Source organism: Martes martes (assembly GCF_963455335.1).
Source record: "Martes martes genome assembly, chromosome: 1".
Taxonomy (NCBI): domain Eukaryota; kingdom Metazoa; phylum Chordata; class Mammalia; order Carnivora; family Mustelidae; genus Martes; species Martes martes.
The window spans coordinates 448,003-472,513 of NC_137888.1; the positions used below are offsets into that span (position 1 = coordinate 448,003).

General features: G+C 62.9%; 2 protein-coding genes across 10 annotated transcripts in view; one reads left to right on the plus strand and one right to left on the minus strand.

Annotated features, from left to right (window-relative positions):
• The first annotated feature begins 908 nt into the window (after positions 1–908).
• FTCD (formimidoyltransferase cyclodeaminase) lies at positions 909–14,300 on the plus strand. Of its 9 annotated transcripts, XR_013968389.1 has the most exons (16): positions 909–1,006; positions 1,757–1,940; positions 2,628–2,756; positions 3,519–3,607; positions 3,760–3,939; positions 4,944–5,081; positions 5,260–5,391; positions 7,399–7,460; positions 7,851–7,980; positions 8,072–8,233; positions 11,167–11,234; positions 11,599–11,642; positions 11,861–12,500; positions 12,647–12,776; positions 12,863–12,958; positions 14,034–14,300. XR_013968389.1 is itself a non-coding variant. In XM_080829972.1 (15 exons), the coding sequence occupies exons 1-15, from the start codon at positions 953–955 to the stop codon at positions 14,288–14,290; spliced, it is 2,427 nt and encodes an 808-aa protein (XP_080686098.1). In that variant the 5' UTR covers positions 909–952; the 3' UTR covers positions 14,291–14,300. The 9 variants fall into 9 exon arrangements, 6 of the variants coding, with proteins under 6 accessions (XP_080686098.1, XP_080686099.1, XP_080686100.1 ...); XR_013968390.1 differs by lacking the exon at positions 12,647–12,776; XR_013968391.1 differs by lacking the exon at positions 12,647–12,776 and having other exon boundaries at positions 11,861–11,999.
• Positions 14,301–17,360: 3,060 nt separating this feature from the next.
• COL6A2 (collagen type VI alpha 2 chain) overlaps positions 17,361–24,511 on the minus strand; it is a 33,674-nt gene continuing 26,523 nt past the window's right edge. The window contains exon 28 of the mRNA XM_080830289.1: positions 17,361–19,385. Coding sequence (XP_080686415.1) covers positions 18,787–19,385 — 599 coding nt within the window. The 3' untranslated portion in view covers positions 17,361–18,786. The remainder of the gene's footprint in view (positions 19,386–24,511) is intronic.

Below are 24,511 nucleotides of genomic sequence, written 5' to 3' on the forward strand. Positions count from 1 at the left end.
CTGGAGGGTCACTGGAGGGTCACATGGAGGGGCACTTGGAGGGTCACCGGAGGGTCACTGGAGGGTCACATGGAGGGGCACTTGGAGGGTCACATGGAGGGTCACATGGAGGGTCACTGGAGGGTCACATGGAGGGTCACAGGAGGGGCACTTGGAGGGTCACATGGAGGGTCACTGGAGGGTCACATGGAGGGTCACATGGAAGGTCACTGGAGGGTCACAGGAGGGTCACATGGAGGGTCACTGGAAGGTCACAGGAAGGGCACATGGAGGGGCACATGGAGGGTCACCGGAGGGTCACTGGAGGGTCACATGGAGGGTCACTGGAAGGTCACAGGAGGGTCAGTTGGAGGGTCACTGGAAGGTCAATGGAGGGTCACATGGAGGGTCACTGGAGGGTCACTGAAGGGTCACCGGAGGGTCACTGGAGGGTCACTGGAGGGTCACCGGAGGGTCACTGGAGGGTCACATGGAGGGTCACTGGAGGGTCACTGGAGGGTCACTGGAGGGTCACATGGAGGGTCACTGGAGGGGCACATGGAGGGTCACTTCAGGGTCACTTGGAGGATCATAGGAACAGCCACTAGGAGGCCCTGGGTCAAGCTGGGATTGGAATCCGGGCTGACCCGAGTCTTCCACCCCGGGAGGACATCCCCCCACCCCCTCCCACCGAGGGTCCTGATCTCATGTGCTGCTTTCAAGGGAGGCGGCCCCCGGCCGGGTGGGAGGATCCCTCCGCCTCCATGGTCTGGCTCACACGGGTCCGCGCTCTCCCTGTTGTGCTCGTGTTTGCACGGGGACTGCGGGCCATCCCTCCTCGCGGTGACTGGTGGTTAATCAGCAGCCCAGCCGGTGGGAGGGCCCTGGAGGGTGGATAAAGGCACCGGAGGGCAGTGTCCCTCCTCCCCCGCATCCGCCCTGTGAGAGGAGCTCCAGGATCCAGGCCCAGACCATGTCCCAGCTGGTGGAATGTGTCCCCAACTTCTCAGAGGGGAACAACCAGGAGGTGAGTGTAGGGGCGGCTAGGCACGGGGCTTGGGGCAAGGAGAAAAGGGTGTGCTTGGTGTGGGGTTGGGGAGTCTCTTCTCTGGCATGAACTGCCTCCTGTGGTCGGCCCAAGGGGAAGGCCCCAAGAGCGCAGGGACTCAGAGCGGTTGAGCAGGGGTGAAGAAGAGGCTGTGGGGTGGACAGTTGGGCAGGGGTCCTGGCCCTGGGGCTGGGTCCCGGGGCTGTTGAATGGTCCCCAAACCTTATCGGGCGGGCTCTGCTATTCTCCCCGTTATCTAGAGGATACTGAGGCCTATGGAGTTGGTGTAGGCCACTGAGGGCCACGGAGCCCCTGCCCCTGATCACGGGGCCGTCCGGCCACCTCAGAAGGTTCTGGGCCCTTCCTGCCCCTCCCCTAGTGCAGCTGCTCCCACGGGCCCGCTTGGGGGGCCAGGGCGCTGACCCTCTGTGACTGTGACCTACAGGCCGCCTTCTTGGAGCACCCGCAGCCCCTCCGCCCAGCTTCCGATCCCTGCCTCAGTTTCTCCCGGACGGTGCCGCCTGCTTCCCTTTTCTCGGCGAGCACGGCTCAGAGCCGGGCCTCCCTGGGCCGGTGCTCCTGGAGGATTTCCCAGATGCTCAGCACTAGCTCCTTAGGCCCACGTCTGGGCGGAGGTTGGGGGCGGCAGGAGAGGCACGGCCACCCCTGAAGCTCCTGCTCCTCCTTAAGTGGGGAAACTGAGGCACCGGGTCGGGCGTTCGTCCCCAGGTGATTGACGCCATCTCCCGCGCCGTGGCGCAGACCCCGGGCTGCGTGCTGCTGGACGTGGACGCCGGCCCCTCCACCAACCGCACTGTCTACACGTTCGTGGGGGCGCCCGCGGACGTGGTGGAGGGGGCCCTCAATGCCGCCCGGGCGGCCTTCCGGCTCATTGACATGAGCCAGCACAAAGGTGAGGGGTCCTCCCCACGGGGTGTGGGGCCAGCCCGGCCCGTGAGCCGCCCTGGGAGGACCCCGGAGCCCCCTGCGGGTCAGGCGCAGCCCACAGAGCCACGGGCCCAGGCTAAGGTCCGTGGAGCCCCTCCTCCGTGTTTCGGGGTGCCCAGGAGCCACCGGCAGTGAGGCTCGGCCGTCCCGCACAGGCCCGGGGGGCGGGGGGGTCAGGGAGCAAGGCTGGGAGACCGGCCTGTCAGCAGCCGCAGAACCGAACACTTCTGCCGCGGCGGGTCAAAGGTCGGCGGACAGGCCAAAGGGCAGGGGCTCCGGCCGCTGGGGGCGGGGGGGCTCAGGCCCCTGTGGAGGGAGTCACGGAGTCAGAAAGCCCACGTCGGCGCCGAGCTCCCAGGGGCGGAGGAGGGTCAGGGTGTGAGGAGGACGCTCCGGAGGCTGCGGGGCTGGGCCGGCGGGAGGCGGTCGCACTGGCCTCTCAGCTCGTGGCTCTGAGGGGAGACGGGGGTTTCCGCCGAGGCCGAAGTGCGCGGCGGCTGCTTCTCCCCGGGCCCTGGGGTCAGCGGGACCAGCCGGCTGGGGGGGTGGATGGCAGGTTGGGGGCAGGGAGGCCGGGGCCCACGAGCCCCCCGAGCCCGTGCCCGGGCCCCCCGGCCCCCGGCCACCCTTCCTCAGCCCCCTCTCCGTGCAGGGGAGCACCCTCGGATGGGCGCCCTGGACGTGTGCCCCTTCGTCCCCGTGAGGGGCGTCAGCATGGACGACTGTGTGCTCTGTGCCCAGGCCTTCGGCCAGCGACTGGCGGAGGAGCTGGGCGTGCCAGGTGAGAGCCCGAAAGGGAACCCCGCCATGGCAGGGGCTTCCCCTCACCGCCCGGCGGCGCCCGCGGGTTCTCTGCAAAGGGCGGGCCCGGTGTGCGGTGCACCCGGCGCCGGGGAGGCCTAGCTGCCCCGCGAAGCCGAGTCCGTGCTTCTAGTGGCCTGAGCTCACTTCGGGGAATTAACCGAATCAGGAAATTATTAACCCGAGACAAACGGAGGCAAGCGGGGGACAAGGTGCGTGCGCAGTGCAGGGTCTACACTCGCGGGGCCCGGGCTCGGGCAGACAGGGTGCGTGAGGGCAGGGCCCAAACCCCACCCCTGCGGTTACAGGCCAGTGTCCCCTATGCTGTCACCGTTGTTGTGGGGACACTGGGAGTTTGTGGTGAGTTTTGTTTTCTTCTCTCTGTGTTTCTTAATTTGTGGTCTTATTTATCGTACAATGAAAATACTCTCTAGAAAGAAAGAATAACATGCTTCCATCCCAAACATCTACTTCTAACTCTTAAAATCTCGGTGATCTCTTTTTTGGGGACATCTGTGCAGGGGAACAGTGGGGGGGTCTGCCCTGGCCCTGGGTGGGCAGAGGAGTGTCCAGCCGTGACCACCCACCCCCGTCCAATGAGGCGCAGAGAGATGGGGCCCGAGGGAGAGGGCGGGTGGCCCCCCAGGCTGGGGCTGGCAGGAGCGGCCTCGCTTTCCCTCTGGGAGTGGGGGTTCTGGGCAGCCCGCCGGCTGGGACCCTGACTGGCCAGGCCCCCTTGCAGTGTACCTGTACGGGGAGGCGGCGCGGACAGCCAGTCGCCGGACCCTGCCGGCCATCCGGGCTGGGGAGTATGAGGCCCTCCCTGAGAAGGTACGTGTCTCCTCACCAGGGTGGGTGGGGGGAGAGCTAGATCCCGGGGGAGGGCTTGACCCGGGGAGGGTGGGTGCCTTCCTCCTCTCCTGACCTGGGCGGGGCGTCCCTCCTGTGGGGGACACCGCAGCCTAGGCCGAGTCTCCCCACAGCTCAAGCAGGCCGAGTGGGCACCTGACTTCGGCCCCAGCTCTTTTGTCCCCAGCTGGGGGGCCACTGTCACGGGAGCACGGAAGTTCCTCATTGCGTTCAACATCAACCTGCTCAGCACCAAGGAACAGGCCCACCGCATCGCCCTCAACATTCGGGAGCAGGGCCGTGGGAAGGACAAGGTGAGCAGCCTGCTGTCCCCACGGGGGCTCGGCCCCGTCCCCGAGGAAGCCTGAGGGGCTCACGGGACAGAGCCCTGGTGTGGACCTGCTGACCAGCCCAGCCTGAGGTCGGCGACGAGTGGGCGAGGAGGTGGGGCTCCGGCGTTCGACGTCGCGGGGCACTTGCGTAAAGGACATTTCCACGGCAGGAGGCAGGGCTGGGACTACTGTTGGAATATGGCGGTATTCCCGTTCTAATAGGAAAACAGCTGCTGAGCCCCAGGCGCCCCCAGGAACTCCAGGGCCCCCCAACCTCCAGGGCCCCGGGGCCCTGACCCACCACGTCTGCAGGTGGCTGTCCCCTAGTTTGAGCACTGATCTTGCAGAAAGTGTGATTTGGACACACAGACCCAGGGACACCTGGTGAAGGAGGTGGAGGGTGACATCTTGCCTCTCAGCGCCCCCCTCCCCGCCCCCCAGGGATCTGGGTCCTGCCAGACAGCTGCGGACCCGGAGCCCGGCTTCCTGGCAGCACGGGCAGCGGCGTGTGAGCGCGACATGCGAGGAGGGAGAACCCAACGCCTCCTTGTTCCTGCGGGTTCAAGGGCGGGAGGTCCCTCCTCAGGTGGGCTGCGCCAGCCGCAGGAGTGAGGAGTGGAGAGCCGGCCCCTGGGCTGAGGGACAGACGGCAGGGACCGAGCCCAGGAGTTTATGGGAGGGTGGGGGTGGCCCAGGCAGGCTCCCAGTGCATGGTGGGGGCGAGATGCCGGCTTGCGCTTGTGCGGGGGACCTCGGTTTCCCCGTGGCGGGCGGGTCGCTCCCCGGCCGGCACAGAGGAGGGCTCTGGAGTGTGAGGGGGGCCCCCAGCCGGCTGTCCGGGCAGCAGCGCAGGATCCGCGGGCCGTGGCGTCTGTGCAGGAGGGACCCGTGCGGCCAGCTTTGGGGACAGGGTGCAAGTGGGTTTCCGTGCGGGCGGCAGGAGGGGCTGGGCAGGGCCTGAGCTGGGGAAGGCTTTTCCTTTGCAGCCAGGACTCCTGAAAAAGGTTCAGGGCATTGGCTGGTACCTGGATGAGAAGAATGTGGCCCAAGTGTCCACAAATCTCTTGGACTTTGAGGTCACAGCACTGCATACCGTCTACGAGGAGACCTGCAGAGAAGCCCAGGTGAGCGGGACGTGCGTCCCCTGCTGGCCGTGGGGACCCCTCCCCAGGTGAACAGAGTGGGTGTCCCCTGCTAGCTGGGGTGAAGTCCCTCCAGGTGAGCAGGGCGGGTCCCCAGGACACCCTTCAGGGCATCTCAGGTCCGGCTCCCTCGGACACGGATGTCGCTGGACCCCTGCAGGAGCTGAGCCTTCCGGTGGTGGGCTCCCAGCTGGTGGGCTTGGTGCCCCTGAAGGCTCTCCTGGATGCTGCCGCCTTCTACTGCGAGAAGGAGAACCTCTTCCTCCTGGAGGAGGAGCACCGCGTCAGGCTGGTGAGCTGGGCTCCCGGTAGGGGGCCGGTGGGGAGACAGGAGCAAGCCCGAGGCTCTAGGAGCAGGCCTGGGGCACCCTGTCTGCCGGCCGGGCCCCACTCCTCTCCTCTTCTTAGTGTCGGTGCTTAGGTGACATCGTGCTCTTACCGTATCAGGGGAACAGTGGGAGTTTCCTCTATCATCTAGAAGATGTTCAGTCTTGCAAAAGCTCCTTGGAGGGGACGCGTGCCACTCGCCCCCGGAACCTTCTGGTGTCTGTGCTGGAGGCGCCCGGTGGCGGCGGGTCTATTTTTGCCTATGGTGCAAGAAAATGGTCCAAAGCCATTCTTCTGCATGTGGCTGTCCAATTTTCCCAACACCATTTGTTGAAGAGACTCTTTTCCATTGGACATTCTTCCTGCTTTGTCGAAGATGAGTTGACCATAGAGTTGAGGGTCCGTTTCTTGGCTCTCTCTTCTGTTGCATTGATCTGTGTGTCTGTTTTTGTGCCAGTACCATACTGAAAAAAAAATGCCTTTCTCTCTCCCACATTTATTTATTACTTTTTAATGTGTTTGATGCTCTCCTGTATTTCTTGACCTGTTGTTTTATATTCTTTCCCTAAAAGTTCTGATATGTGCAGTCTTTGAAGGTCGGATTTTGCCAATTGCTACGTCTGTTGACTTTCTCATAGTGACTCGCTTCTTCGTGATTTTGTGATTTTCGATTGTGCGTGCATGTTCTTTGCAACTTTATCTGTGGTAATTTTGGCCACTTGGATTTAAAGTTTGGATTTGCCTCTGTTAGGTCTCGGGCACCTAATCACACAGGGGTCCCCAGACTCGGCTTGGAGCTTTGGAACTACACAGGTAGAGAGTTCAGTGTGGTCTGCGGCCCACACCCTCCCAGCGTGGCTTGTGGTGAGATTTCCCAGGAAGCGTTTTTCCTGTTTCACCAAAGGGAAGGCAGAAACTGAGAAGTATCCTTCAGTAGTTTTTGTTTTTGTTTTTGTTTTTTTCGTCCTAGTTCATCCTTGGGGAGGTCACCTTTCAGGAGCCTCCAATCTGACCTCACTATTCGGGACTCGAGACCTCCCCGCTCATGAGGGGCTGGCAGAGACTCTCAGATGTCCCAGGGTGGACCCAGCGTAGGGTGAGCAGGCCTGTCTGGTTCCATTTCTGGCCTTGAATGAGCGCCTTTACTTTCTGCCAACTTAGTGAGACATTTAAATTCACGTTTCAATGTCTGTCTTTTTGAGGTCTTCTGGGCCAGGACAGCTTTGCTTTATTGCTTGTTGAAGACCTCCGGTGGGCTCTGGGGAGGTGCTTTTACTCACCTCTGTTCCCTGGGGAGACCTGCCGGCCACCCCCGCCCCTGGGGACTCTGCTGGCTTGTTTCTGTCAAGGAGCACCTGCCACTTGCCAGTTCTGTGGACGGTGTCAGCCTGCTTGGCTCAGAACGTGCCAGACCGTGCCCCCGGCCCCCAACTCCGTAAAGTGTTTTGAGCACGTTTTGGTGGAAAGAATTCTAATCTCAAATGGAGATTGTTCCAACTTCAGTTTGAATTTAGGTAAAATCCATTTTGCCTCATAGAACAAATCTTATGTTCAGGTCAGTCAGGCGGCTTCCTGGGCTTTAAAAGTTGTGAGAACTAACCCCCAAAGAATGAGGAATCTTGTCCAAGGGGGTAGTTTTGTGGGTCCTTTTCAGAGATGGGCTCAGTGTGTGGTGCTGTTTGTGGGACGCCTGTGGCGTGGAATGAGGGCACCTCCTCTCCCTGGGTCGGTTTTCCTGTGGGGAAGATGGGGGGGTGGTCTGGGGGCGGCCTGCCCTGGGCTGGGGGCTTTCCCGGAAGCCGGTGCTCACAAGCTCCCGGTGGGTGGGCATGTAGCCTGCTGGGCCTGGCTCCCCACACACAGGGGACCAGAGCAGGGATGCCACTGTGACTCAGGTGGGACCCCATGGTGCAGTGGCCTGCCTCGGGCATGGGGGGCTACATGGCTCTTCATCACCAGCCCCTCCTTCCAGGTGGTGAGCCGGCTGGGCCTGGACGCTCTGTCCCCCTTCAACCCTAAGGAGCGGATCATCGAGTGAGCACCTGCCCCCCTCCACAGAGACCTACCGCCATCCTCCCCGAGCCTTCTGTGTGGTCACTTCTTCATCAGCAAACACCACGGTGTCTGTGCCAGCCACGAGGCTGGGGGCCAGTTGGGGGGACACCGCGAGACACGTGTCGTCATGGGGCTTCTGCGTGGTCATGGCCACTCTGCACCCTGGGACCGTGTGCCCTCCCCCGTGTTGGAGAGGGCGTGTGTGGGAAGAGGCGTGGGGTCAGGGACCAGGGTCTGAGCCAGCCCCGCCTCACGGCCTGGCGGTAGTGACCCTGGGCCCTGCCCTCTACTCCCTGTCCCCCAAAGCCCCGTCCCCTGGCCCTGCCCCCCGCACCCCCTCGGCCTCGCTGGACCGGCCCCTCCCCACAGGTACCTGGTCCCCGAGGGCGGGCCTGGGCAGAGCCTGGTGGACAAGCCCCTGCGTGCCTTTGTGCGTGAGGTGGGCGCCCGCTCCGCGGCCCCGGGGGGCGGCTCCGTGGCGGCAGCCAGCGCAGCCATGGTGAGTGCGAGGCGAGCGGCACGGCCGAGGACGGCCCGAGGGCGCCTGGCCTGGGGTCCCGAGTCCCACGCACGGCTCTTCTCCTGCCCAGGGCGCCGCGCTGGCCTCCATGGCCGGCCTCATGACCTACGGGCGGCGCCAGTTCGAGCACCTGGACGCGACCGTGCGGCGTCTGATCCCGCCCTTCCACGCGGCCACGGCCGAGCTGACCGCGCTGGTGGACGCCGACGCCCGGGCCTTCCAGGCCTACCTGGTGGGTGCTCAGAGGGACCCCACCAGCCCGCGAGAGCCCCGGGGAGACGGGGTCAGCAGACAGCGGGGTGTCCCCCGGGTCACGGAGAGCGGGCGAGGAGGGCGGGGGCTGTTGCAGGCGCAGGGATGTGGGGGGCAGGGGAGGCCGGAGGCGTGGACGGCGGGCGGCTGCTCTTGCCCCCTTCCCGCCCCCTCCACGCCCGGGCGTGGGCCCGTGCTCTCCTCCAGGGCAGCGGCAGGGTGGGGTGGGAGGGAGCGAGGGTCCGCCGGGCTCGGGGCCCCTGCCCCAGCTGCCTCTGAGTCCCGCCGCTGGGTCGGCGGCCAGACCTACAGACCCCGGGGTGGGGTGGGGGCGAAGTCCCCAGAGAGGACCTCATGACCCCGGACGGACCGGCAGCAGAAACCCTAAGAGGAGAGCCAGTGACTGACGGTCTCAGAGGCTGGAGAGGACGTTCCAGCCACCAGACAAAGAGAGGACCACGGGGAGAACTGGGAACTCTCCATGGGACAGGCCGGTCAGGTCCGAACCTGCTCGCCCACCCGAGAGGGAGGCTGCGTGTCCGGCGGTGGGCGACAGAGAGGGGGCGTAGCTCAGAACCCAGGGCAGGGGAAGGGGCACTCGCAGGAGGAGCCAAGACGCGAGTCCAGGACCGAGCCCCGCCGTGCGTCTGTGTCCCAGAGCCGTTCCTGGTGGAAGGCTCCGGGAGACACGTGAGCTCAGGGCCACCGGCTGCACCCCAGGCCACAGGGCAGAGCTGCCTCACGGGCTGGACTTCACTGAAGGGAAGTCAGGGCTCTGACGACCGCTGGTGACCTCCAGGGCACGCCGTGCACCCCCAAGGGAAGGCTGTATCTAGACAGGAACCATCAGAGTCTCGCCTAAGTTCGTTACCATCTGGAGCTAAAGTTCACGGCCTCTGGGTGGGAGGTAGAGACTGGTCACCTTTTGTGTTTTTAGACTTAAATTTCATTTATTTGCTAAAGTAGGCAAAACCTTCAGGTGGTTCCAAATTCACAAGGACAGGAGGATAGTGGATGAGAAGTCCCTGGGTCCTGCCTCCTGCCACACCCCTGCATGCCCCAAACAGGCACAATTTCTAGGGCATGCACCCAGAGATGTTTATTTATATTGGCATAGATCCAATTTTCCTTTTTCTCCTCATTTCTTGCACAAATGGCATCACACGCCTTCTTAGGTTGCCTCTTGGGCTTGTCACTTGACGTTCTGTTGGAGATCTTTCTGTATCGGTGCTAGACACAACACATACAGATCCACCCTGACTTACAGTGGAGTAGCGGCCGATACACCCTCCATAAGCTGAAAATACTGTAAGTCAGAAATGCATTTACTACACCCAGTTCACAGCACATCACAGTTTGTCCGGCCTGCGTCAGCTGCTGAGAACACTTCCGTTTGCGACAGCTGGGCACAACCACCTTGCACACGGCCTGTCTTATGAGGGAGTGTTGAAAAGCTTGTGTACTCACCAAACGCCACATCCAGAGTGACCCACAGAACAGCAGTGTGACCGTGGGGCTGCCTAGTCTTGGGATAGGACCACCCATCGCTAGTCTGGGCAAAGACCCACATCCCAAATTCCAAGCATCGGTTCTCCTGAACACATGTCACTTTCACACCATCATGAAGTCAAAAACCCTCTGTTGAACTCGTGTAAGTCCAGGACCGTGTGTGATGTGTGGACGTCTGGGTCGCAGCACCCTTGGCCAACCCCACCAGGGCACATGGGCCTCTTCGGCGGCACCGGGGATGCTGCTCTGTGCATGCCTCTGGCGTCTGTCACCGGGCGTGCAGAGGGCAGCCTGTGGGGGGTGATTCATAGAAGGATTCCTTCCCGGAACCCCATGCCGTGCACGTGGCAGTCACGCCGCGGTCTGTGTCTTGGTGGCCCCGGTGGCCCTGCTCCCTGAGCGTGGCAGGAGCGTCTCTCCTACTTTGCACAGCGGTGTTGGGTGCCTTCCAGAAGAGCTCCCTTCCCTCTCAGACCTCCCTTACTGCCGGCGCCACCTGGGACTCGGGCTGCACCGGGACCAGGCTCCACTCGGGACTCGGGCTGGCTGCTTCCCGCGCTGGTCGTGCCGGTTCCCGACGGAGCAGCCTTGAGTTTTCTGTCCTTGAACCCGGAGTCTCCCTGCTCCTCCCAGAGGCACGTGTCACGGTTTACGGGGCCTTCCCGGCCTGAGTTTACTGAGCGTCTCCCGCAGCGCTTCCCAGACTCCTGTGCTCTGGTGACCGGCGGACATGGAGGGGCGTCGAGGGGACATTGAAGGCTAACCACCCGAGATTAGAAACGGGGGGAGTAAGTAGGAAACACCTGGAGGGAAGTAGAAAAACAGAAATCTAATCAGAAGGCTGGGAGAAAGGAAAGCTGGCCGGTGAAGGTCTTGTTCAGAACGACGTGGAGACGCACCGTGGACAGGGACACGCGCGAGGGGACACAGCGCTTTGCCCTTTCCGGGCCAACAAGAAGGTGCAGATCCGGAAAACAACACGGAAGCGTCCTCGTCTCGTGCCAAAGGCAGAGGTGGTTTCCAGATGGGGGAAAGCGAAGCTTGGGGGAACCTAACAGCAGCTGGACGGCCGTCCTCCGCGGGATGCTGCCGTGACTGTGGGAAGGACAGCCCGATGGAAACCAGACTGGCTCCTCGCGTTGGAGACCCCGAGGCCCGGCTCAGGCGGCCTCACGGGGACGGGACTAACACCCCGCGCGGGTGAGGACGGCCTGGAGGGAGGTGTGAGCCGCCCCAGAGGCCCGGGCAGCCCCTGGGAGGCTCGGATGGTTTTGTCCACCAGCAGGAGTCGTTGCAGTGCTGATCAGGGGAGTTCCGGGCGGGGCCGGGGCTCCCTTGCTCTCAGGCATGCTGACACTTAACCAAATCCAGAAAGGACACATCCCCCCATCCCCTCCCTGCCAGGCCCTCGGCCCCTGCAGACGGGCAGGACGGGGCGTCAGAGTGTGAGGGAGAGGCCTGGAGAGATGCAGGTGCGTGGATGGGGGCCGTCCCGCGTAGGGGCCCGCGTAGGGGCCCGTGTGACCACTCGCAGGAAGAGGGCCTGAGCTGGTTCAGGTGGGAGGGGACAGGGGACACGCAGCTAACCCTGAGACCCCGTGGGGGTGGTGTCGTCTGACACAAGCGGTGACGGGAGCCCGACCCCTGAGGGCGTCCCCCTGCAGTTCCTGGAGCCTGGTGGAAACCGTGGCCCCTGCAAAGGGCTGCTCGGAGGTGCACCCCACCCTGCAGAAGCGCTGACCCCGGGGCGGGGGTGTGGACGCTGCCCGGACTCTCCATGTGGCTCCGGGCCATGGCCACTGCTCACCCCACGGGTTCTGTGATCTCTCCCGGCAGGAAGCAACAAAGCTGCCCAAGAACACACCTGAGGAAAGGGACAGGTGAGTGTCGCGGTGACGGTGGGGGAGGCACCACGCCGGACGGTGGACACCCAGGGCCTTGACCTTGGAGCCACCTAACCCACCCTGTGATGGTGTGCTTGTGATGGAAGAATGACGTCCCCGTTGTCCCCCTGGTTCTGTCTGCTGGGGTGAGCGGGGGGCAGTCCACGTGGCCCCTGGGTGTCCTGCGCTCTGATCACCAACCCCCTTGGATTCAGGCGTGCGGCTGCCCTGCAGGAGGGGCTGAGGCGGGCGGTCGCCGTGCCCCTAGCGCTGGCAGAGACGGTGGCCTCGCTGTGGCCGGCGCTGCAGGAGCTGGCCCTGTGTGGGAACCTGGCCTGCCGGTCGGACCTGCAGGTACGGGGCGGAGAGGGGTCGGCCTGCTGCAGGGGGAGCAGCGTGGAGGGTCGTGGGACTGGAGCGCTTCCCAGCGGGTCTTGGCCAGTCTCAGCCAGCAGAGCCCGCTGGTTTGTCCCGTTTGAAGAGTTTCAAGAGTGGGAAGCAGGGGTTTCCGCTGAGCCTGCGGCGTGGCCGAGAGGCAGAACTGAGAAACTAGGCGCCGCCCCCGGGCCCTCCCGACCGCCCCTTCCTCCCACTGCCTTGTTCTCTCCCATTCCCTCCTTCTCACGGCCCCTTGCCCTTCGGAAAACCCCGAGGCCAGCTCACAGATGCGCACACGGCACCCGGGGCACAGCCCGTGTGCCGGGACATGGAGTGGGCGCTCGGACCTCTCAGCCGGCTCGGAGCACCGCAGCTGTGGGGCTTTGCGAGCGGGACGCCTGCGTGCGGTGCCTGGTCCTGAGGCTCCAGACAAGGGTGGCCTCCTTCCCTGCGCACAAGTGGCTCCTGCCATTCTGGGTTTGTCCCTGGCCCCGTGCTCCCACCGGCTCTCCCCAACCCGTGGTCCGCCCGTGGGAAGCCGGGAGGTGACCCCGGAACGTGGGCTGTAGCCTGGGCCTGCAGCTGGGAGGCCTCACCCAGGGCCTCATCTTCTGTGCTCGGAGGAGGAAGTCGGGCTGTGGTTGTCGTCTGAGTCTGGAGGGCCGGGCTGGAACCCGCCGTTCTGCACGTCCCTGCCGGGGCCTCCGCTGGCCCTGTGCCTTCTGGGGACCCCCGGGGCACTACTGATGAGGCGTGAGGGCCCCGGCCGTGGCCCTGGGGGGTGGAGGGGGGTGAACCCGGGGTGCGGCCGGCCAGCTCCGTTCCTGGCGCTGTTGCAGGTGGCGGCCAAGGCCCTGGAGACGGGCGTGTTTGGGGCGTATTTCAACGTGCTCATCAACCTGAAGGACGTCACCGACGACGCGTTCAAGGACCAGGTGAGCGGGCGAAGCATGGGGGCCCGGCCCGCTAGGGGACCTGGGTGCGGTCCTCAGGGCTGCGGCTCTGCGGTGTGGCTCTGGGGAACGCGTCCCTCTGATGAGATGTTCCTCCGGCCTCCGCGGTGGCTGCTGTCCTCGGGCTGCTGGAGGCGGGGGGCCAGGTGTCATCTGTACCTCCACCTCCCCTCCTAGGGGGCTCTGGCTGGGGACTGCGGAGCCCCCATGCCCTCTTTGGAGCCGCGCCCCGGCCTGCCCGAGCCTGTCCACCATGCTCACCTGCCCAGCAGGGCCCCCCAGGGCTGTGTCCGCCAGCATAGGCCCTGAGCGCTGGCAGCACAGGCCCTCCGAGAACAGTGGCCAACCCACAAAATGGCCTTAGTTTCAGTCATTAACGGCTGTGGGGGTGACTGTGAGGTGTATGCAATTCTCCATTTTAAAGTGCACAACTTGGCATCTTGCACACACACGACGTATGACCACCACCTCTGTCATGTTCCAGAATATTCTCTTTGCTCCAAGGAAACCCCCCACCCATTAGAGGACCCTTGTTCCCCACCCCCAGCCCAAGACACCACTCATCTGTCTCTGGTTTTGTGATAATCTTTGAAAACTCACAGCTCAGAGTGAAGGCCTTTTTGGGACTGAGCTTGGGTCTTAAGGGAAGTCACTGTCACCATGAGACCACGTGGGGACTGACTTAACAGACGGGCTGCGTGAACCCACTCTGGGCTTGAGGCCCCAGCGCTGCCCTCTGAAGTGGTGGCTAGTGTGGGAAGACCAGGAGGGTGGGGGGCCTGGGCCTGGTGGTCCTCCCACCTCAGGACAGAGAGAGGGACCCTCCCATCCTTGCCGAAAGGCCTGTGAGGAGTTGGGGGGCCCCAGGTGGGGGGCTTGGGGTCACCCCAGAGAGGATAGGCCCGGGGGCATGGCCAGAGGGCACAGGGAGTTGGCAGGGGGACTGGGCCGGGAGGTAGGTGGGGGGCCGCAGGGGCAGACTGACAGGCCTGGGTCTGGGCCTGGGCCAGGGGGATGGGCCGAGGGGCGCACTGACACCCGGGCCCGTGTCTGTCAGACCCGCCGGCACATCTCCAGCCTCCTACAGGAAGCCAAGACCCAGGCAGCGCTGGTGTTGGAGAGCCTGGAGGCCCGGCACGAGTGACTGCAGGCGGGGAGACCGCGAGGACTCTGCCGCCCTCGGTGCCCCTCCCCCTTCCTGGAAGCCTCCCCCCACGGTCCCTGGGGGGCCCAGAGTGGACGGAGGCAGGGGTTGGGGTCCCCTTGGGGTGGCAGATTCGGTCTCATCACTTGCTGCTTTTAGTAAAGTCGTGACCCACCAGTGCCTGTGTGGTGTGTTTGGGCTGGAGGAAGGGAAGGGCTGAGCTCGGTGGGCAGGAGCGGGGACCCAGAGATGAGTGAGCACGGGGAGAGGTGGTCAGGCACATGGGGGCACGGCACAAGGTGACACACGGGCTCCAGGGTCCCACAGACGCGTGTGACATGCTGCTGGAGCCTGAGCCAGGCCCCGCGTCACTGGGAGCGCCCGGGGCTCAGGGCAGGCGCCTGCGGCTCGGTGGCCCTGGGGTCATGCAGGGGACAGAAGCCTCCCGCCACATGGCGGGACGTCCCCATCCAGTCTCAGGGAGGAGGTGAGGCCGGTACTGTCTGAATTGTGGGGGGCTGTGGCCAACGTCTGCTGCTCTGGGGGTACCGGGGATTCCTGGGGAGGGGACATGTTCCCCTGACCTGGCTGGGCGGTGACAAAGCATCAGATCTGAGGATCCCAGGACGAACGGACCCCGGCCACAGGCTTCTCTCACAGCGGAAGTCCAGGGGGCCAAGACCCAGCGACGTGGGTCCCAGGAGGACAGCTCCCGTGTCTCCCAGCCCACAGGCCCTCTACCTTCTCCTGCACCCCCCACAGGGCCTGGTGGCGGGGACGGGAGCGGGTGTGCTGGGGAGCCCCCCGCTCCAGATTCAGATGCTGCTGAGAAGCTGACCATGTGGTGAGAGAGGCCCGGGGGTCCTGGCTGGGAGCTCCAGGAGGCGGAGGGCAGCAGGGGGTGGGGCATGAGGTTGCTGGGTCTGGCCCCGTCGGGGGCACCCGGGAGACTGTGTGCAGGTGCCGTGTTCCCCAGGCAATGCCACCCCGGGGGCTCTGAGCCCTGAGTGAGTGTGGGTAGGCTCTGCCCCAGGAGGGCCTCGCCACCGCCAGCCGCAGGCTGAGGATTTCCCGGTTTAGTCTTCCAAAATAGGCAAAGTGTCGCGTGCTCCCAGACCGGACTGACCCGGGCTCCATGGGGACGCCTCGCCACCCCGTCCCCGCCGGGCCCTTCACCCCCTCCTCCGGCAGTCGCTGTGTTCTTTCGTACCACCGCACGCTTATGCGAGCGAACACGAGCACATGCGAACGCACATCCCTAATTCCTCCCTCATGCGTAACGAGAGCGGGTTCTGGGCCTGGTTTCGGTTCTACTTCTCGGGGTCACCTCTCTTACCGGCATTTAGAGAGACTCCTACTCAAAATGGGTTTTATTCACTCATCCTTTTCCCGTATTTTCTTAACCATTTCACCGTGAAATGTAAGAAATGTTCAGAAACCATGACCAACCGCTCAACGATTTATGACCACGTCCTGGGTGACCCTCCCCTGTCACATAATCCCCCCAAGTCCCACATCCCTGCTCCGTGGTGACCAGACCCCTGTTTTCCTGTCAGCCCCTCTGGGAGAAGCAAGCATGGTGGTTTGCTGGCCCCAGAGTCCTTCTGGTCCAGCGAGTCATTCAAAGTCCTCGTCTCCTCGTGGTCTGCTTAGATGACCTGTCCGTTTTGGTGAGGGCGCGTTAAAGTCGCCTGCAGTTATAAGATTATCATCAATGTGTTTTTTTGATTTGGTTATTAATTGGTTGATATAGTTGGCTGCTCCCATGTTAGGGGCAGAGATATTTACAACTGTTAGATCTTATAGACCCTTGAATTATGATATAGGTAACTGTGAGGTGTATGCAATTCTCCATTTTAAAGTGTACAACTTGGCATCTTGCACACACACGATGTGTGACCACCACCACTTCCTCATCTCTTACGACATTTTTGGTTTAAAATCTAATTTATCTAATTTATCTGATATAAGGATCGCCACCCCAGCTTTCTTTTGAGGTCCATTAGCATGGAAAATGGTGTTCCACTCCCTCACCTTAAATCTAGAGGTGTCTTTGGGTCCACAATGAATCTCTTTGGGTCTTGCTTTTTTATTTACTGTTACTCTGTGTCTTTTCATCGGGGCATTAGCCCATTTACGTTCTGGGTAACTATAGAAAGATACGAATTTAATGCCATTGTGTTGCCTGTAAGGTGACCATTACTTGTCTCTGTTCCTTTCTGGTTTATGTTACTTTTAGGCTCTCTCTTTGCTTACTGGACCCCTTTCAATATTTCTTGTAGGGCTGCTTTGGTGATTGAAATTTCTTTTAGTTTCTGTTTGTCCCAGAAGCTCTTTATCTCTCCTTCTATTTTCAATGACAGCCTAGCTGGATAAAGTATTCTTGGCTGCATATTTTTCTCATTTAGTTCTCTGAGTATATCATGCCAGTCCTTTCTGTCCTGCCAGGTCTCTGTGGAGAGGTCTGCTGCCAACGTTATGTTTCTAGCCATGTAGGCTAAGGACCTCTTGTCCTAAGCTGTTTTCAAGATTTTCTATTTGTCTCTGAGATTTGCAAGTTTCACTATTATATGTTGGGGTGTTGACCTATTTTTATTGATTTTGAGGGGGTTCTCTGTGCCTCCTCGACTCGAATGCCTGTCCAGATTAGGGAAGTTCTCCACTATACTTTGTTCAAATAAGCCTTCTGACCCCGCGCTCTCTCTCCTCCTCTTCTGTGGCCCCTATTATTCGAATATTATTTCACGTTGGGTATCACTGATCTCTTGAATTCTCCTCTCGTGTGTCATCGTTTGTCTCTGTTTCTCAGCTTCCTTCTTCTCCATCATGTGGTCTCTAGGTCACCGACCCTCTCGCTTACCCCAGCAGTAAGAGCCTCCATTTTGACGGCACCTCAGTAACAGCGTTTTAATACAGCCTCATTAGATGTTAGTTCCTTTACTTCTCCAGCAATTTCTCTTCTGTGCCTTTCTCAAGCACAGCTAGTATCTTTGTGATCACCGTTGTGAATTCTGACATCTTACTCGTCTCCGTGTTGGCTACATCCCTGCTTGTGAGAACTGCCTCCTGCTCCTCCTTTTGGGGTGAGAGTCTCCATCTCGTCATTATGTTCAGAAAAGAAAACATGAAAGAGAGGGAAATGACAAAAATAGCAACAACAGAAAAATACAAACAAAACAAACCAGAAGAAAACAGAAACAAGAAAAAGTCAAACAAGAAATAAAACAGAACAAAACAGTAAGCTAGATCCTGGGTGTATTTTGGTCTGTTTGTTAAAAGAAACTAGACCCCAAAATAGAAAAGAAAGAAAAACGTATGTATATATAAAAACAAAATACAATGAGAGGAAACCAAAAATTAAAAACAGTATAAAAATTAAAAAAAAGAACTGATAAAATAACAACTGAAACAAACAAAACTGGAGACTCGAGAACGATAAAACCACAAACGCCATATTCGGTTTCCCCAAGAGCTGAAGCCGCGGGTCTGCGTGATGGGGACCTTGTTCGCGGTTCCTGCCGGTCTTCTGGGGGAGGGGCCTGCTGCGCTGGTTCTCAGGTGTCCTCCCCGCAGTGGACTTTGGGGGTTGGGGCTCGGGGAGCTTCCCGCCCGCTCCGGAAAGGGCTCCCTTCCTGGTTGTAGGACCGCGGCGGTTCCTCCTCCAACCTCTCGCTGGTCGTGCAGGTGCTCGGAACCGTCTGAAAACTGTCTAGCTAGACTCTGGGGACCAGACGAGATTAGGGTCCCCTACTCCTCCACCTTAACTCCTCCCCCCACAAACATTTTGAAAGCATGTCGGCTTACTCTGGGGCTAGAGGGACCGTCACTGGCCCAACAGCGTTCTTTTAAGCGCAAGGCCAGCTAGACAGCTGTGGATCCCACGGCTGAGGCTGTCCAGCCTTGACACTTGGGGTTGTGTGGGGGGCCAGTGCCTGGAGTCACAGCCTGCCCCCGGGACAGCGGGTCGGGTGGGCCACCATGAGCAGTCCTGGGGGCATGTGAGTGGTCGGAATGTCTCCTTGGTGCCTGCGGGGTTCCCTGGTGGGCACAGACATGAGGAGGCTGAGAGCAGGCGGCAGTTGAAAGCCTTTATTGTACTGGGGCGTGTGCAGGGCCTGCTGTCACAGCTCGGTCTGGGCAGGTGACCTCCAAAGGCCAGGCAGAGACCTGGGAGGAAGCCCAGCAGAGCCGGCGGGGCCCACAGAGAGCCTCTGGAGGGCACCGGAGGGGCTGAAGAGTCCGGGCACGAGGCTGGACTGACGAAGGCCGGGAACCACCAGCTGCCCGTGAGGGTCTGGAGCACTGGCCACCACAGTGCCCCTGCAAAGCCTCTGGGGTCCAGGGAGGGCGTGGAGGGGAGGGTGTGGACAGACCGACAGGAGTGTAGGGAGGCGGCACTCTCTGGAGAAGCTGGGGACGGGTGGGGCGGGTCCTCTTTTCCTGACTTCACACCGGCACCTGGAGATGGGGTCTGCAGCCTGCGGGACCTCTGGGTGAGTCTGAGTAGCACCATGGATAGGAGGACGGTGCCCGCGGGGCTGGGGAGCCCGGGGCGCAGGCAGGGCCGGGGGCTGGGAGTGCGAGATGGGGGCTGGAAGCCGGGGGTCGCCGGGCAGGGGGCGGGGCGGGGCAGGGGCAGGGGGCGAGGGGCCGGAGGGAGGGGCCGCTAACAGATCCAGCGGATGAACCGGTCGAAGAAGCCGGGCTGGGCCAGGCTGTCGTAGTCCTTCTCGCGGAAGACGGCGGTCGCGTCGCCCAGGCTGATCTTGGACAGCACGTCCGTGTCCACGTCGCCGCCCACGGCCACCACGGTGGGCACCACGTTCTGCTTGCGCATGGAGTGCACGGCCTCCTCCAGGCTGTCGTTGCCCGTGACGCCGTCGGTGAGGAACACGAAGGCCAGCTCGGCGTGGCGGCGAGCCCCTGCCCGCGCGCCGCGCACCACGTGGTTGATGGCGTGCACGATGCCCGCGCCCACGTGCGAGAAGGAGTTGAGGTAGCGCGCGCCTTCCAGGGCCTGGTGGATGGCCGTCAGGTTGGAGGTGAGCGGGAACTCCACCTGCTGCTCGCCCGGGCCCCCGAACTGCAGCAGGGCCACGCGCGCGTTGAGCGGGTCGTCGTCCCTGCGCGCCAGCGTCAGCCGCCGGGACACCTCCTCCACGAAGCGCCGCGCCTTGTGGAAGTTCTGCTCACCCAGCCGCTCCGAGCCGTCCAGCAGGAAGACGACGTCCACCGGCCGCTGAGTGCACTGGGCCACGTACAGCTCTGGGGGCAAAACGGGGTGGTGGGCGGGTGACCCGGGTGGGGCCCCACGGGCCGGGCCCTGCTCCTGCTGCCCGTTTCTGGCCCCTCCGGCCCTGGCACCGTCTGGTACCCCGCCCTGGCCGTGCCCTGCGCCCATCTCTGTGCACACCCCTCCCACTGGAGCCGTTAGAACCCCCCGGGGTTGTGGGGTTGCATCCAAAGGCTCCCATCGGGAGCCCCCACCACAGTGGGCCGGGGGTGGGCCCCAGCTCCTGGGAACCTGTCACCGTCTCTGCTGGTTTTGCTCTCATCAGGGTATGCCCCAAACCTGAAGGCTGAGACGCTTATCTCCACCCTCCCAGCACCTTCTCTGCCCTTCTGGGCAGGAAGGAGACCCCAAAAGGGCCACGGTCCACAGTAGGGGTGGGACGGAGGATCGGGGACGCTGTCTTTGCATTTGTAATCCACTAAAAAGATCTCGTGAGACCTCCAGTCCTGAAGCCCCCAGGACGCGAGGACCCACATTTGGCCATGACCCCCTTCCTCCCTGTGGTCCCGAGCTGCCCGACACTGGTTGGGCTGCGCCTGTCCCAGCTTTGGGAGCAGTGGGGAGCGGAGCCTGTGTCCTCTGTGACTGGACATCCCTCCAGTGGGCGGTGAGCACAGGCGTGGCCGGACCCCGGCTGCAGCTCCCGAGACTCTCTGTTAGCGGAGGAGAGCCCTGCTCCCACCTGGGGGGTCACCCGCCCTGGACCGCCGGGCAGTGCTGGGGGCAAGGCTGAGGCCAAGCGTCTGGGGGACGTGGGCGCCCCAGCACAGCCTGGAAACCCACTCCTCGCATACATGGGCTGTGGTCCACCCTCCGCAGAATGCCGCCCGGCCCCTCTGCCGTGGCCTTGCTGGAGACCACACCTCCAACCGCGGCTGGGGCTGGGGGAGGATGGAGCTGGCCGTCCTGCTGGCATCCAGCTTCTCAGCCCTGTGGGCCCCACTGTGGGATATGGGGCCCAGTCTGCTGGCCCCTGGGGCCAGGAGGGTGTGGACCACATCAAGGAGGAGGTCCTGACTCCCGGCACCAACCAGCAGGGCCTCAATCCAGGCCCTAGCCACAGCATGTCACCACAGCACGCCACGGGACCACAGCAACGCTTTCACACTTTTCTGGCTTTTATAGCATGTTTAGGATGTCACAGCATCTGAGGGTGGCCAGGCCACTGGCGGGCAGAGCCCCATTTCCAGCACGCAGGATATTTTTTAAGAAGCTTATGTTAATGACGTAGCTTATCTCGTCGGCTGTGCAGATGAAAAGCAGCTTCTGCTTTAAATCCACGTCTAGCCATCTGGGTGCCCCCGTGCTCCCAAGTCACCACCAGCAGAGACACGCGTGGGGGGCGCTGGCCTCGGGGCAGATTTCCTCAACGCAAAAACCAGGGAGGCCGAGAAAAATGCACGAGGGGTGGCGGCAGGCCCAGGGGCTGCAGGGGAAGCCGGGAGTTCGGGGATCATGAGGCTCTGCTCTTCTCTCGAGTGTTTTGGCTAAGTAACGGCCTCCCCAAAGATGCCCGTGTCCTAATCCTCGAGACTGAATATGACCTTACAGGGCGAAGACAGACACGGGGAGAATTAAATTGCGAGCCTGAGACTACTCTGGATTCTCCAGTGTGCCCCAAGCGCCACCCGAAGGTGCTTATAAGGGGGTGGAGGGTCAGGCTCCAAGGAGTGGACCACGTGACACCAGCGGCAGAGACAGCAGGAGGCAGGAGGGTCCTCCCCGGAGCCCCTGGAGAGAGTGTGACTCCGCCACCCCTGGGCCTTGGACTTTCGGCCCCAGACGGAGAGAGGATAGACTTCTGTTGTTCCAAGCCCCTTCGTGTGCGGTCGGCCGCCCCAGGTCGCTAAGAGGCTGGGTGGGGTAGCTTGGGCCAGCGCTGCCCGCGGGCGGCCTCCGCGGCTTCAGCAGAGCGCCAGCGCCGTCTCGGGGTCCCCCACAATGTCCCTGTGCACCAGCTTAAATGTGTCAATGAACAGTTCCATCCAGTCCTGCCGCTCGGTTCCTGTGGCGAACTTGGCTCGCTCGGCGGTGTAGACCAGCACGGCCACCAGCCTGGAGTAGGCGGCCGGGTCCTGCGTGAACTCCGTGGCGTTTAGCAACTGTTGGATCAGGGGGATGGTCCTGGGGAAGGAGGCATCGGGGCCCTCTTCCGTGCGGAGGAAGGTGACCGGGGGCTCGCCGCCAGGCCGCGGTCCATCTGCAGGGGCATCCAGAGAAGGCTTTGAGGGACTAAGCCGGCATGAGTGGGCCTCCCGCCGCCCTCCTGGGCTGAGCGTACTGAGGGCCGAGGCGCCTCTCTCTTCCGGGACGACTTAGGGCCACAGCGAGGACGCCTGTCGGGCTCAGCGAGGAGGTGGGAGGGGGGAGCTGCGGCGCCCCTGTCAGTGTGCGGGGCCGGAGCGCACAGCGGGGGTGGGAGCCAGCAGCACCTTCGGCGTCCCCACAAGACTCTTGGCACACATGGTGGCGCTGAGACTTGACCGGGCTCGGCATCGGCTTCTAGCAGCTCAAGGCTACGCCCCCGGGGGACCCCAGCCCCACTCACTACACCTGACCAGGAAAACTGCCTGCGGCCAGGACGACCTGGCTTGTTCTCGCCCCAATCCTGTGACGGGCAGGTGGGTCCCTGGGCCCCCTCAGAACAGTTTCCGGAAAGCTTACAACGATCCGTCCTTCTCTGCTCTTCGAGACGCCCTCCATCCCCTGCCCAGAACTGGCCCCTAGAGGACCCGGGAGTGGCTGCGCCTCCCACCGCTCTCTCTTCCGGCCCCCCCGGGAGCGCAGGCCGGACCCCGCGGGCGCCTTGGTCCCAGTGCACCACGGCCTCTGCGCTAGGGGCCCGGGGCTTGCTTCCTCCTCTGGGGGGCGGCAGGTAGCCAAGCCAGGTGGCCTGGTCACACGGAACCCCCACCCCGGCCCACACACCTCCCTCTGTGCCTCTCCTCTGCACGCCTGCCCGGGAGAGTCTCTGCCTCTGTTCCAGGCTCGGGTCACCCTGGGGCTCCCCCTCCCGCGGCAGCTCTCCAGGACCAGCCTTCACCAGCCTTCAACGCCTCAGCTGCCGGCCAGCTCTCGGCTCCCCCAAACTACCGTGGCTCTGGCCCAATCAAGCAAGCTGCCCCCGGCCTGATCCAAGCCTAGGGTTGGCTGGGCCTCTGGGTAGACGGGGCCGTGTGGTCCAGAAGGTCAGGGTCATGCCCAGCCAGCGGCACCCATCCAGCCCAGTTTGTGGTCTCGAAACGTGGAGCAGCACACCCAGCCCCTGACGGGCCCGGTTTGCGGGATCTCGTTCCCCAGTGACCTCTGTTTTCCTCTCTGGCCACAACGTCTAAGAAACCTGGAAATTCTTGTCACTTTAAAGGATAAACTTGTGAGTTTGGCAGAGAAGATAACCGGGAGAAGGTGGACAGGGCCTCCTGGAGGCCACTCCCTTTCACCGGTGGGTCTTGGAGGCTCAGGGGAAGCAAGGTCGCGCGCCGGCGCCCAGCGTCAGACTCACAGCCAAACCCCACGGAGACATCACAGTAAAGGGAGCTGCGGCCAGACCCCTCTCAGGAGCGCAGACACGGAAGTCCTCCGCAGAATACGAGCAAATTGAGCCTAACCACACACAGAACGACTTACACACCGCGAGCAAGTGGGTTTTATCCCGGGTCGGCGAGGTCGGCTCAGCCTCCGGAAACCAACGTCCTCCATCGCATCCACACGGCCAAGAGGAAAACCACAGTGTTCTAACCCAAACCGCAGAGGCAGCCTGCGGCTGAGCCCACACTCACTCAGGACGAGTCCTCCGTAACTAGGAAGAGCGGGACCAGCAACTTGACAAGGCTCGTCCGTGGAAAACCTTGGCTGACTCCGAGCTCAGGGCCAGGAACTGGGCCGAGGACGGGCCGAGATCGGGCCGGGGACACTGGGCCCCTGCTGGGCCCGGGATGCCAGGGGTCAGGGTCTGGAGTCTCTCCCCGGGGGGCCAACCTGACTGTGGGACCCACCGTGGGATGACCAGGGTGCCCTGCGGGGCAGGTGTACGGCTGCTCAGTGTGGCCTCCAGCAGAGACCTCCCGGCCCAGCTCTCAGGCCGGCGCCTGGGGTTCGGGCAGCTCTGGGCACTGCGGACAGCCATCCCTGGAGGGCTCGAGGGGCCCGAGGCCCAGGCAGTGCCCAGCCTGAAGCAGAGCTCACAGCAGCCATGGTGTGGGACCACTGCAATGACCATTTTCTGGGAAACTCTCTGTCAGGACAAGAGTGGGGACCCCCGGCCCCGACTCAACACAGTTCTCCCCTCAAGCCGCCTCTGCTCCTTTGGACCCAGGGGGCCCACCAGATGCCCCGTGAGGAGCCTGCAGGCCCCGGAAATGTCAGCTCCGCCTGGCAGGCCACGGGGTGGGCACGGTGTGGGCACGGGCCCCTTGTCTGTGTCCCCCGCTGGGTCGGCCGGCACAGCCTGGCCTGCCCGCTACGGCGGCCCACGCCACACCAGCTCCTGGGAGGACCCAGGCCTGGTGCCCATGTCCCGGCCGGAGGGCCCAGTGCTGGTCCCGGGACCCCAGCAGGCGGGGCGGGGTCACCGAGGGGAGACCTCAGCTCCCGGCTCACACCGGCAGCTCCGTGGGCCCCGTGGCCCCAGCCCCTGTGCCACAAAGCCTTGGGGGCGGCGGCTTGGGGCCCGCGGAGCATCCTGCCCCCTTCCCTGGCCCACAGTACCCTGGGACAGCTTCCGCGTGTCCCCAGCAGCCTTAAGCACAGAAGTAGCCCTGTCGAGCAAGGGACCCAGGCCCCCGACACACGCCAGGGTCTGCTTCAGAGACCGCAGCGCGGGGCCGCGGAGGCCGCTCTCGCTGCCTCCACGGCTGTTCACCAGCCACCGGGTGCGCCGCGTCCCGGGCTCCGGCCGGGGGTGGTTGAGATGGTTCTGGGGTGTCTGTCCCTCCCGGGCGGTGGTCGGGGGCACCACCCTTGTACTGGGTACAAGGCGCCAAGGCTGTGAGCCCGCGCTCCAGACCAGCCGCCGGCAGACACACGGACGGGAGCGCACCCGCCCAGAGTGCGCTGGGCTCGGAGGGGCTGGGGGGCTCAGGACGGCCAACCTCGCTCC